This window comes from Callithrix jacchus, chromosome 11 (assembly GCF_049354715.1).
Source record: "Callithrix jacchus isolate 240 chromosome 11, calJac240_pri, whole genome shotgun sequence".
Taxonomy (NCBI): domain Eukaryota; kingdom Metazoa; phylum Chordata; class Mammalia; order Primates; family Cebidae; genus Callithrix; species Callithrix jacchus.
The window spans coordinates 888117-902500 of NC_133512.1; the positions used below are offsets into that span (position 1 = coordinate 888117).

General features: G+C 42.8%; 1 protein-coding gene across 6 annotated transcripts in view; it reads right to left on the reverse strand.

Annotated features, from left to right (window-relative positions):
* Positions 1-413: 413 nt before the first annotated feature.
* PDE1C (phosphodiesterase 1C) overlaps positions 414-14384 on the reverse strand; it is a 689353-nt gene continuing 675382 nt past the window's right edge. For all 6 annotated transcript variants that reach the window (XM_078342145.1, XM_078342151.1, XM_078342149.1 and 3 more), the window contains 3 exons: positions 10270-10470; positions 5176-5350; positions 414-2521 (listed from right to left, as the gene is read on the reverse strand). In XM_078342145.1, coding sequence (XP_078198271.1) covers positions 2356-2521; positions 5176-5350; positions 10270-10470 — 542 coding nt within the window. In that variant the 3' untranslated portion in view covers positions 414-2355. The remainder of the gene's footprint in view (positions 2522-5175; positions 5351-10269; positions 10471-14384) is intronic.

The following is a 14384-nucleotide window of genomic DNA, read 5'->3' on the forward strand; positions in this document are numbered from 1 at the left end:
CAGGTACCTGTGCTAGACAGTCCTTCATGAGAGAAGTCTGCAGAGCTGGGCTGCACCCTTTCCAAAGCCTGAGTGATGGATGAGATGGGAACTGCCCTTCAATGGTTAGGTGGCTGGTTTAAAGAACTGAAAAGATAATGCAGAAGTGAGAGCTTGGAAACCAAATGGAGTTAACTCCCAAATTATTGCAGCCACCCCAGCACTCCAAAGTTAATCCAATTTTAAATTTACAAGATCCATCTTAACTAGACATGCAGGCTCTAACTGTCCTGTGAATTTCTTAAGCGGTAGCTGCTCCATGAATTATCATTCCATTAAAGAATAATGTTTTAGATGTGGCAATCCCAGATTCACACAATTCTCTTTTATGAACCTATCCACTGTATTCATATGGAAGGTAAATTACAGCTATATTACATCAAGCTTTTTATTATTGGCAGAGCATTGTTAGGTAACTCCTATAAAACACTGAGAGAAAGATTAATACACAGTGGCATATATATTTGGAGGAATCAGGGTGTCAAGTCAGAGTGAATATGTCTTCTCTCCCTGTATAGAAAAAACAAAGGGAAAGGTCTGAATAAAAAGGTGAGGGTGGGCAGAAGGAGAGTAAACATTTTAACCATTAAAACTGATCTCAAATCGAGGGTGGTAAACTGTTGTAAGATTTACCTCGGCCAACCTGTTACAGGAGGAAAATTACACAAAGATGTCCGAAGCTATCATAGGACCTAAGCATTTCCCCAAAACTGAGAAAACTCTTGAGGTAGCCATGATGAGTCTGTTTTAAACTTTTGGAGATCTCTGACAGGAAAAACGTGGCACTTTGCGGCCGTTGAGAGCATCGCAAATCAACTCAATGTAGTTCCTGCAGGCTGATCTTCATCCAGGGCAGGCTCAAGTCCACCTCCAGTGGCAGTTGTGCAAACTCACTCTCCTCTCCATTGTCAGAAGTTCTGATGTTGTTCCTCTTCCATGCAGTCAAGACAGTCTATTGCTGACCTTCATCGGAGTGGCTTGTCCTCAGTTTCTCCCCAACCCACCCCTGTTTATGTTCAAAATTGGATTTCAGGAAAGAATTATCTTATGTACTGAAGAAAAACATATTTGACATCCACTACACCCCCTAACTCCCACTCCAATGGACTGTTTCAAAAGCCCTGGACACATAGCAGGGATTTCTCATGAGACCTGACCATCCTAATGAATATACATTGCATTTTACCGCTAAAGCAAACAAAAAGGTATTTACACTTAGAATAACTGTGGCTATGCCTCCCCATCCTTCCCTCAGTCCCCATGTTGTCCTATTCTTGCCTAAAAAGAGTACCAGAGGCCACTGAACACATTTCACATTGTTTTTGGGGGAGTGGCGAAGTCAAATGCCAGCTTGGAAGATGGTGAGCTTGAGTTTCACAAGTCATCTGTGTAAGAGTGAAAAGTAACTACTCACTCCACCTGCACAAAGAAAACCGCCTGGATTATGTGGACTGCACATGAGTTTGTTAAGTGTGTCATCCCCACAGAAAGTTAAATGGCTGTAAGAAATTGTGCTTGCATTTTATTTGATAAGACCTCATTTCCTGGGACCTCAAACGCCAAGTTCTCCCAAAATATGGCTAAAATGCTGGCAGTATTTGCAGATACCAGTGTGGAAATTAAACCCAAATAAAGTTATATACAAGCTTAGTTTACAGAATATCTATCTCATTAAGGAAAGCCTAAGACACTTAGGGGAAAATTAGATCTCTATAGATGTTGCTCAGATATTTGGCTTTCTATATCAGAATATCTTCAATGCTACCATGCCAATTTTCAAGTTGAAAATATGACAGGTGATACTTTTAAATGCAAAATTATGTGTATCCTATTCTTCAAGCCCAATCTTCATATAATGACTCTAATTTCCAGCTAAGCTGATTTGTTAAGTTGTTGGGCTCCAAGGAACTTTATGGAGGAGGTTGGGTGTTTCTTACCCTCTAATTCCTTTTGAAATGCAAATAAGTCCTTGCACTTCACGTAGAGAAATGATGCTCCACACTTAGTGTGTGCACTCATGCACTCACTGGAGAATCCTCTCCCTGCCTTGGTCTGGGAAGACCTCAAGTTAAACACGCAGTTCTGTGATTCTAAGTGTGGCTCAGGGCAGCCCCCAAATCAGTCACCTGAGTTCCAAACAAATTGACAGCTGAAGTGTATCCTAAACTAGGGGTCACAAAGTCAACTTCTCCTCCTGTGCTATCCAAGGTGTCCTCTGGACAGTGACAGGCAGGAAGTGCCTGACATTTTAGTGTCCTGGACCAGGTTCTTTCCACCTTTCCTTTTCCCATAGGTTGTTCACCTCAGGACCTGTTCTCAAGTGTCTGGCAGTCGAAGGGCAATCAGGCCACCCCCAACCAGAGAAGCAGCAGCCAGAATGATGGGGACCACTTTAGTTATCCCAACGAAGGAAGCGAAGATAGTGTTTCCCAAGATGGTGCCAAATTTGCATAATCCATTGAGAATGCCAAAGGCTGTTGCCCTGTAAAAGAAGAGGAATGGAAATACTTCTGACATTCTGAACCTCATTCGATGAACAGGACTGAACCCTTTCTTTTCCTTACTGTAGGGGGAGGAGGGATGCAAGGGATTTTTCCCCCTAAATATAAAAATAACACATTCTCATTGTAGTTAAATTTGTAAATACAGAATAATATAAAGATGCATGGTTACCTGACCTCTTCACTGAGAGACACTCACCTCTATTAACATTTTGAAGTATTTTCTTCAAGTGTTTTCCTTTTTTTTTTCAAAGATACCTATTTTAAAATTTTTTACAAGTAGTGCATGCTTACTATGTAGTACACGCTTACTAAGAAAATCGTGAAAGGATGAAGTATGCAAAGCAGAAAGTGTAAGTGTTCCCCCTTTATCACTCTCAACACTCGTGAAGCAGAGACTGCCAGTTGCCCCAATAGCATTTTTCCAATTGTAGGACTACATTTCCCAGACCCCTTTGCTGTGAGCATGGCCATGTGACTTGGTTTTGGCCAATGGGATGTAAGTACAAGTGACAGCAGTCTCAAGAAGCTTCCTTAAGAGTTGTCGTGGGTGGGCCTTTTGCTCTATTCCCCTTCATTCTTTTCCTTCTACCCTGCTTCTTGATGGAACACGGATGGTTTCATTTTGGACCATAATGAGTCTATGCAAGGAAAAACCATGAGATAGAAAGAACCTGCACCACCCACTCTAGACTTAATCAGGATAGAAAAATGTAGTGCTTAAATTTCTTAAGGCCACAGTTATTTGAGGTTTCTGTCAGCCATGGCAAAACCTAATCCTAATTATGGTCTTTCAATCACACTTCCCAGTGAGAACTATTACTAACCGTTTATTCTCTCATGACCCCATCTGTATGCAGAGGCAATATTCCCAATACTACCTCTCCCCAACTGAAATAAAATGTTTATTTCTCATACCACAAGTTTATTAAGAATGTGGGTATGTTTTTGTACTAAAAACTCTTCTTTTATTTTTGTCTATAACTGTACTGCACAGTAGCTTTCTAATCAACAACCCAGTTCTTTTTGTTTGTTTTAGTATTTTTGTTTTCATATTTTCTTGGATCTTTTAACGTGTACTTTTTCAAATAAAGTTTTTTAAGTTCCCCGAGGGAAAAAACCTTGCTGAATTTTGAACCAACTCTTTTATGTTAAAAAAAAAACTAAATGAAATGTGACATTTTTGTAAGATTGAATCTTCCTATCCAAAATTAGATATATCTTGTCTCATATATGTATATTTATTTATACATATAAAATAATATATACTAATTATATGTTATATAATTATATATAAATATACAATTTATAAATATATACATTATCTGAGACAGGGCCTGTCTCTGTCACCCAGGCTGGTATGCACTGCTGTGATCCTCGTTCACTGTAACCTTGAACCACCTGGGCTCTAGCAGTTCTCCACCTCAGCCTCCTGAGTAGCTAGGACTACAGGCACATGCCATCATGCCTGGCTAATTTTCTAATATTTTTTGTTGAGATGGGGTCTCACTATATTGCCCAGGCTGATCTTCAACTACTGGCTTCAAGCAATCCTTTTGCCTCGGCCTCCCAAATCACTGAGTTGGCATAAATTTATCTTCTCTTACACATCTTCTTTCATATCTCTTAGTAAAGCTTTATGGTTTTCTTCATATGAGTGTTTCACTTGTCAAGTGGATCCCTAATTATTTTATGATGTCTGCTGTTATTAAATGGATTTCAAAAGCATCTTTAACTTTTTAAATATATTTTAAAACCTATACCTAATTTAGTTTTACCACTGACCACTTGACTAAATTGTCTGTCTCTAGTAGTCCCATTAGTTAATTCTCTTTTTGTAAAATCACATCATATTCATTTGTCCTCCTGTTATTTTGTGTAAAACTTAGCAGTTCTTTGATTCAGATGAGAGGTTCTTTGGCTCCAATATGATGTGTTGTGCTCCTCTTTTGTTATCTATACCCCAATACCTCTGCTGCCAATTGTGGAACTATTATTCAGGGGTTTTTTTGCAGAATTTCATTTACCCACATTCCTTACCTCCTCACATTCCTTTCTGACCATGGGACCTCTTAACTTTTTTTCTTAAAATTCACAATTCCCCCTCCACGAAGAGAAGCAATTACTAGGTAATTGCCTTGACCCTATGGTTTTAAACTGGGCCTCTTCTCATATGTGATCTGTGAAAATTAATTGTAACCCCTGGGCATCCCTGCCACATTGTCTGCAGATTCCCTGGACTTCATGCTGCCTCTTGAGCTTTATTTCTCTCTCTACCCCCACCCTGTGCTATTCCAGTTCTTCATCTTTTCACTTTGTCTTCCACTGGCAGGTCTGTTCTCTCTTGTAGATACACAACACATGTGGTGTTGCCAACTTTCCACCCTTATTTCCTTCTCTTGGACATAGTTTGCTTTCATCCTTTGCTTCTTGCCATCCTTCCCACCCTACAAAGCCCTAGCCTGCCAACTTCCAGGTCTATGCTATCCCCTGTGCAGGAGAAACTCAACATAAGAGACGTCTGGTTCAAGGAACAGCAGAAAGACCATCATGGTCACGCAAGGCAGGGGATTTACAGAGCAGGTAGACTCCTGGCCCAAACGAGTCCCCAAGGAAAGCCCGGGGAAGAACAGACCTCTGGTTGGTGGGATACAGCTCCACTGTCATCACATCCAGAGCATTCCAGGCTGCGATGCTTGTCCCACAGAACAGGCACTGCCAGCCGATCATCGCAGACTCACCGTTGCCAAAAAAAAAAAAAAAACAACACAGAAAGAAGCAGCAGACTGCAGAGATGAGCATGGAGCCACCTGCAGAGGGAGATCAAGGGTAAAAAGAAACATGAGGTCTGTGTCTTGCACAAGGCTGTCACCCACATTCTCACCCCATCTCCCATTCTCATTGGTACACCTGAACCCAAAGCTGCCTGAAGTATTTTGAGTTCATCCTCCACACAGAGAGAGCACAGTTGGAACCCTCACAGGGCACCCCAGCCATGGTATTAGTGCCCTCTGTGTGGGTCGGATCAACAGACTTCAGGAGGATTCTGAAGTCACACTCTAAGGTGCTGCCCAGCTCAGAATGACTGGGGACAGAGCAGATAGGGGCATTTGTTGAGAATCTGTTATGTAGCAGACATTGTTTTAGGTGCTTGAGCTGTATCAGTATTGGCCAAAAAACAAAAACTTCAGTCTTGATTTGAAACCAGGATGTCAAAGAGATCTCTGTTCTTTGTTTATGTTGCTCAATGCAGTATTCACAATAGACAAAATATGGAGTCAACCTAAGTGGCCATCAACAGATGATCAGATAAAGAAAATGTGGTTTACATACACAGTGGGATACTATTCAGACTTTTACAAAGAAAAGAATTCTGGCAGGCACAGTGGCTTATGCCTATAATCCCAGCACTTCCAGCCAATGTGGGCAGATCACTTTAGGTCAGGAGTTCGAGACCAAACTGACCAACATGGTGAAACCCTGTCTCCACTAAAAGTTCAAAAATTAGCCAGACATGATGGTGCACACCTGTAATCCCAGCTACTCAGGAGGCTGAGGCACAAAAATCGCTTGAACCTGGGAGGCAGAGGTTGCAGTGAGCTGAAATGGCATCACTGCACTCCAGCCTTGGTGACAGATCAAGACACTGTCTCAAAACAAAAAGAAAAAAAAAAAGAAAGCTATTCTGCCATTTATGACAACATGGATGAACCTGGAAAACATGCTGGTAGGTGAGATAAGCCACGCACTGAAACATGTACATCATCTCACTATTTGAGATCTACTCCCAAGCATGGTGACTATGATTACTGACAAAGCATTGTATATTTCAAAACTGTTAAGAGAGTAAATTTCAAATACTCTCACCACAGACACTTGTATGTGTGGTGACAGACATGTTAATTAGCTTGACTTAATCATTCCACATCGTATACATACATCAAAACATTATATTGTACCCCATCAAAATACACAATTATAATTTCTCCATTGAAAATTAAAAAACAACTTTTTAAAAAAATCCATTCTCATAGAGCTTATAACCTTGATGTCTGGATGCCTCACAGCCCTTACACAGCTGACAGGAGATCCCATCCAAAGAAGAATGTCAACGCTGCCAAAATCCAGTAATTCTAGCCCTCGGGGAGCCTGGCATGCAAGCTCCAAGTCCAAGGTGGAAGCAGAGCATGGCAGAACAGGTTGCAGACCAGAAAAGTGACCAGCAATAAGGCGGAAATAGGGTGAGCAGAAAGGTAGAAAGGAAGCAGGTCTCAATCAACCAACCGAGACACAGGGCACGGGCACCCCAGCAGGCACCAGCACCCCTTGGGAGGAAGATACTGCAGTTGGCAAGAAACCAGAGGCCAATCTAGCCTCCATAGGAAACACTTCCCCAGGGATGGGCCTCGGCCCAGAGTGTTACCCTTAGACCTGGGGCTGTGAGACTACTGCCAATCCTTGCTGATGAGCTAGGAAATGATAACTGCCCACTCTGGGAACCAGTAGGGCTGTGAGCAGATGCCTGGTAACCTTTTTCCAAAGGCTGGAAGAGAGCTAGGATGGGGGAAACTGGCATCTACAGGACCCCAAGTGCTCTCTGAGCAATACCTGCTACATCCATGCATCCCTCAGAGGGGCCAGCCGTGGGGCTCGGCTTACAATAAATGCTGGCAAACACTTGTTAACCATAAAACATTATCATCCGACAAATCAACTAATAGTCAGGGAGGCCTTCCTCTGTTAAGTGTTCCCACTTTAAGTCCCCAGGGCCCACTGTACTTCCACTTCCATAGTTCTTATTCCTCTTATAATTGGGAGGCTTGGGTGGAAATGCCAGCTTACTTACTACCTGTGTGACCTTGAGTGAGTTGCTTCACCTTTCTGTGAGCTGTCTCACTGTCCCCATCTCTAAAATGGTGATTAAAATAGTGCCTACCTCATAGAGTTATTGTGAGAGTTCAATGTGCTAATATTTATAAAATGCCTGGCACACAGCCTGACCTGCTATAGCAAGCATGTCTTAGTGTTTAGGTAAGTGAAGTTTCTAGTGGAAGTCTGCCTCTCCATATAGGTCATTGCTCCTTAATCAAAGGGATATTGTCTGTCTCACCTACTGCTGCATTCCCATTGCCTCCCACACAGCCTTGAGAGAGTAAGTGCTGCGTAAATACATGCTATTGAATGAATAAATGAGTGGATAACAGCCTGATCAGGAAAACTTCTACTCCACTGATAACAAGAAATGACTTGCACTCCACAAAGAGCAGATTAAGCAGAATATAAATGTGCTTACAGATTTTCTAGCAGAGTTGGTCTGAGAGTTGGGGATAAGGCTATTTCAAAGTGGTTCCCCCATGTCACATATCCTAGTGGAATAGGCATTAACTGAGCACCTCATCTTTACCATGCACTGCCAATATCAGTCAACCTACTGCATATTGGGCCCCTTACTAAACACTGAAGGGTAGAGAGACAAAGAAGGTCCTGTCTGAGCTCTTCACAAGCTTGCCTCTAGCTCTGAAACAAAACAGAGACATTAAAAAGGGAGGAGACTAGAAAGAATGATTAAAGATTAGTTCCAGATCTCTCATCCAGGAGCATGCCTTTATTTAGCATTACAGGAATTGTTTTGATCTGGGATGTATTCACGATGATAAGATAGGCTTCAGCGGTGAGGGAAAGGATGTCCACAGTCTCACTGTCCCACAGTCCCTGTGCCCAGCCACCCACCAATTCCATGAGGGAGCATGTGGCAGGTCCTTAGGTTGTAGGCCATCCTCATCCATGTGGGCACCCACCCCACCCTTATAACCCTGCCTCCCCCAGAACTTTCTCGGCAGCTTCAAGACCAGACCAGAGAATCCACTGGTCAGCTCTGGGACTCATAAGGCTGGTAATAAATGACAGAAGTGTCACCTGTCTGCTCTCAAACCCCTTATCTCATTGAGGCAAACAGAGGTATTATTTTAACAATGGAAATGGAAACTTAATGAAGTAAAGGAACTTGGGTCAACAGATAAAACTAATCTTGGAATAGATGGGGCCATCTGACTCCCAGCCAAAGTTTTTTTTGTTGTTTTTTGTTTTGTTTTGCTTCTTGCTTTTTGGATTTTTTTTTTTTTTTTGACATGGAGTTTTGCTCTTGTTGCCCAAGCTGGAAGCTAGAGTGCAGTGGTGCTATCTTGGCTCACTGCAACCTCCACCTCCCGGGTTCAAGCAATTCTCCCATCTCAGCCTCCCAAGTAGCTGGGATAACAGGTGCGCACCACTATGCCTGATCTTTTTTTTTTTTTTTGTATCCTTAGCAGAGATAAAATTTCACCATGTTGGCCAGGCTGCTCTCAAACTGCTGACCTCAGGTGATCTTCCTGCCTTAGCCTCCCAAAGTGCTGGGATTACAGGCGTGAGCCACCACACCTAGCCCTGAACCAAAGTTTTTTTCAGATGCCAACCTACAGTGTCTTCTGCTGAAAGCCTGGTGCTTGGGGCTAACCTAGGAAAAAGGCCATCTTCCTCCATTCTATTCAGTTCAGAAGCATTGCTGAGTGGACTCCTACTACAGGCACTGCACTGGACACAGGGGTTATGGAAATGTGTAAGCATTGTCCCGTCCCCCTGGGGCTTCACGACTAATCAGGCACTGCCTTTAACAGAGGAGAGCGCGAAGTCTGCCATACCTAAGAGATGATTCCACCCTCACCACAAGATTAAAAAGCTGAAGTCACAGGCATTTCTCATGCTTGCCATGCTGAATATGCATGCTACTATTTATAATAGCGATATTCAGTATGAGCCAAACGCCAGAAAAGAATTCCTTCCTATGAAAACCTCATCAATTTTGTCTCCTCCAACAAAATGATTTTATGATTAATTGTGTTTCTTTTTGCAAACTGCTGCTAGGAAGCTTCATATTAACTTTCCTAATCACTGACATCCCTAAGGCAGGTCCCTAATGGCATGTTTATTAAGAAGATGTGTTGTCCACTTCCCTGCTCCTGGCCTTGACTCATATTCTAATGTACATTTTCCCTGGTCCTCAGCATGTACATTTTGTTTCTTATTTACCATTCATGGCATGTGTTTCTATAATAAATTGCTTCAAGTCCCACTGGAATGAGGCAAGGTATCTATGAGTATAGCTACCACTTTTGAGAAAGCATGATGTGCCAAGCCTGACAGGTAACTTACGTTCAATTCTCACAAAAACCTACCAGCTAGATGCAGAAATCCTCCTCTTATAAATAAGGAAACCGAGGCCCAGAGAAGTAAAGAAACACATTCAAGGTCAAACAGCCTTTCAGTGACAGGATTTCAACATGGCTCTGGACAACTCCAAACAATAAAAGTAATATGATTTATCTTCAGACATCAAACTATCATCCCAGAGCATTTTATATATTTTTCTGACAATGATCTGATGAAGAGGCAGGGTGGATATTATTACTACCCTTATTGATGTGCTAATGGATTAAACCACTGTCACAGAATTTCTCTGCCAGGAAATGAACTAAAATCCCTCACCTAGACCAAAGATCTCTGACTATTTCCATGGAGCACTGGAATTTTCCATATGCATGCATCTTTGGCTCTGCAGCCCCAGGTGCAATCTTACTTGTTGGGTTTACTGTGCAAGAATTCTTTAATAAAAGGAAAAATTCCCCTGTTTTAATATATTTGAAAGCCACAATCCCATCACACTGGAACCTAGAAAGGACTGTGGACAACTCACCGATCATCTTGAGTCTTCCAATCCTATCCATGAGCAGGGCAGAAATGATGTTCCCGGGTAAGACAGACAGGCCACCTAGGAAGCTGATGAGGTAAATCAGGAAGTCGATATCTTGCTCTAAGTCCATGTGGCAGCTCTCCTTCTGCTCCAGAAAGGTAGAGTTGATAAACCGAGAGTTGATAAACTTATGCTCATAGAGGTCTGGGGAGAGAAGGAAAGTTTCCGTTTATGTAAGTGGAAGAGAGCTGGAGAGAGAAGGGAAGAGGAGGGATGAAGTTGCCCCCTTCTGTGGGCAGGCTGTGCTAGCCTTGGCCAGTCAGACCACCTCAAAGTCAACGTAATATGTGGCCATCTTATCAAGATATGGATGAACAGAGAAATTTTCCAAAAATGTAGTGACCTGTTTGAGTTCTTAAAAGCAAGGGGACATGAAACTAACATTGAGGGACATTTAAAAATGCATCCTCTCAGCCAGGTGTGGTGGCTCACGTCTGTAATCCCAGCACTTTGGGAGACTAAGGTAGGAGGATCACTTGAGCTCAGGAATTCAAGACCAGCCCAGGAAATATAGCAAAACCTTATCTCTTATCTCTATGGAAAAAAAAAATTTATTAGCTGGGTGTGGTGGTGTGTGCCTGTAGTCCCAGCTATTCTGGTACCTGAGTTGAGTGGTTCACTTGAGCCCAGGAGGTCAAGGCTACATTGAGCCATGATCACACCACTGCATTCTAGCCTGGGCAAAAGAGGGAGACCTTGTCAAAAAAAAAATCATCTCTCAAGCCAGATAACAGTCCTGTTTGTACCAATCAAGTGACACTGAGGGCCTCAGCAGCTGGGCCCCTCCTTGGAGGCTACCTGGCATAGGGAAGCAGAACACAAGAGGGTTAGTTCCAGATTGAGCCCATCACTCCAGAGCTGTATTCTGTGCCTAAACATGAATATTCTTAAAAAATATAAGCCTTTTGCATTGGAACCTGTTTGCAAGTCTCATGACACCTTCTAAGATTAGCTATTCTGACAGAAAAAGTCCTGAACAGGCTCCCCAGAAACTCAGGCTTGGGGAGCTGGCCCTGCTGTTGGCCCTTTTTAATCTCCCTGAGGCTCTACCTACAAAATCTACAAAATTGGAAAAGTGCACCTGATCATCTCCACTGCTTCTCCCAGCTCTGGCATTTTCTGGCTACACATGTTTGCAAGAATATCCATGATAAGAGTATGCAAATGAAGAGGCATCATTCAAACTCTATTTCTACACTGTACCCTAACCATAACCCCAAACCTAACCCTAAACCCAACACTAACCCTTAACCCTAATCCTAACATTAACCCTACCCTAACCCTAACCCCTAATCCTAACCAAAATATAACCCAAACCTAACCCTAACCCAAACCCTAACCCTAACACCAAACCCTAACCCTAACCCTAATCCTAACCATAACCCCAACCCCAACCCTAAATCCAACCCCAACCCTTAACCCTAACATTAACCCTACCCTAACCCTAACCCCTAAACCTAACCCTAACTGCTTCTCCCAGCTCTGGCATTTTCTGGCTACACATGTTTGCAAGAATATCCATGATAAGAGTATGCAAATGAAGAGGCATCATTCAACTCTATTTCTACTCTGTACCCTAACCAAAACCCCAACCCCAACCCTAAACCCAACCCTAACCCTTAACCCTAATCCTAACATTAACACTACCCTAACCCTAAACCCTAACCGTAACCCTAACCATAACCCAAACCTAACCTAACCCAAACCCTAATCCTAATACCAAACCCTAAGCCTAACCCCTAATCCCTAACCCCAACCCTAAACCCTAAACCTAACCCTACCCATAAATGTAAAACCTAAACCTAAACCCTAACCCAAACCCAACCCTAAATCCTAGCACTAAACCTAAATCCTAAACCCTAACCCTAATCCTAAACCCTAACCCTAACCCTAACCCTAATCCTAAACCCTAACCCTAACTAAAACACGACCCCTAAGCCTAAACCTAAACCCTAAACACTAACCCCTAACCCTAAATCCTAACCCTAACCCTAAATCCTAAACCCTAACCCTAATCCTAAATCCTAAAACATAACCCTAACCCTAAACCCTAAACAAAACCCTACCCCTAAGCCTAAACCTAAACACTAACCTTAAACCCAACCCTAACCCTAACATTTAACCCTAACACTTAACCCTAACCCTAACATTAACCCTACCCTAAACCTAACCCCTAATCCTAACCATAACCCAAACCTAACCCTAACCGAAACCCTAACCCTAATACCAAACCCTAACCCTAACATTAACCCTAACCCTAACCCTAACCCTAACCCTAACCCTAACCCTAACCCTAACCCTTAACCCTAACCCTTAACCCTAACCCTAACCCTAACCCTAACCCTAACCCTAACCCTAAACCTAACCCCTAATCCTAACCATAACCCAAACCTAACCCTAACCGAAACCCTAACCCTAATACCAAACCCTAACCCTAACATTAACCCTAACCCTAACCCTAACCCTAACCCTAACCCTAACCCTAACCCTAACCCTAACCCTAACCCTTAACCCTAACCCTTAACCCTAACCCTAACCCTAACCCTAACCCTAACCCTAACCCTAAACCTAACCCCTAATCCTAACCATAACCCAAACCTAACCCTAACCGAAACCCTAACCCTAATACCAAACCCTAACCCTAAAATTAACCCTAACCCTAACCCTACCCATAAATGTAAACCCTAAACCTAAACCCTCACCCAAACCCAACCCTAGATCCTAATGCTAACCCTAAATCCTAAACCCTAACCCTAATCCTAAATTCTAAACCCAATCCCTAACACTAAACCATAAAGGAAACCCTACCTCTAACCCTAAACCTAAACCCTAACCCTAACCCTAACCCTAACCCTAACCCTAACCCTAACCCTAACCCTAACCCTAACCCTAATGCTAACCCTAAATCCTAAACCCTAACACTAACCCTAACCCTAACCCTAACCCTAATGCTAACCCTAAATCCTAAACCCTAACACTAACCCTAAATTCTAAACCCAAACCCTAATGCTAAACCCTAAATGAAACCCTACCTCAAAGCCTAAACCTAAACCCTAACCCTAAACTCTAGCCCTAACACCAACCCCAACCCTAAACCCTAACCCTAACCCTAACCCTAACCCTAACCCAACCCTAACCCTAACCCTAACCCTAACCCTAACCCTAACCTCAAAGCCTAAACCTAAACCCTAACCCTAACCCTAACCCTAACACCAACCCCAACCCTAAACCCTAACCCTAACCCTAAACACTAACACTAACCCTACCACTAAACATAAACCCTAACCCTAATTCTAAACCCTAATCCTAACCATAGCCCACTAACCCTAACCCCCAACTCAAACCCTAACCCTTAACCCTAACTCCTAACCCGAAACTGAACCCGAACCCTAACCCTAACACTAAACATAAACCCTAACCCTAATTCTGAACCCTAACCCTAACCATAACCCATTAACCCTAACCCCCTAACTCAAACCCTAACCCTTAACCCTAACCCCTAAACCCTGAATTTAACCTTAACCATAAACCCTAAACCCAATCCTAACCCTAACCCTAAACCCTAAATCTAACCCTAACCCTAACCCTAAACCCTAAATCTAACCCTAACCCTAACCCTAACCTTAACCTTAAACCCTAAACCCTGAATTTAACCTTAACCATAAACCTTAAACGCAACCCTAAACCTAACCCTAAACCCAACCCTAACCCTAAACCTAAACCCGAAATCTAACCCTAACCCTAACCCTAACCCTAACCCTAACCCCTAACCCTAAACCCCAATACTTAACCCTAAACATAAAACTCTAACCCTAAACCCTAAATCCTAACCAAAACTCTAAACGCTACACCCTAACCCTAACCATAACCCTGACCCCTAACCTTTAACCCTGACCCTAAACCCTAACCCCTAACCCTAAACCCTAATACTTAATCCTAACCCTAAACCCTAAACATAAAACTCTAACCCTAAACCTTAAATCCTAACCCAAACTCTAAACGCTACACCCTAACCCGAAACTGCGAAACCCGAAACCAAACCCTAAACCGTAACCCTA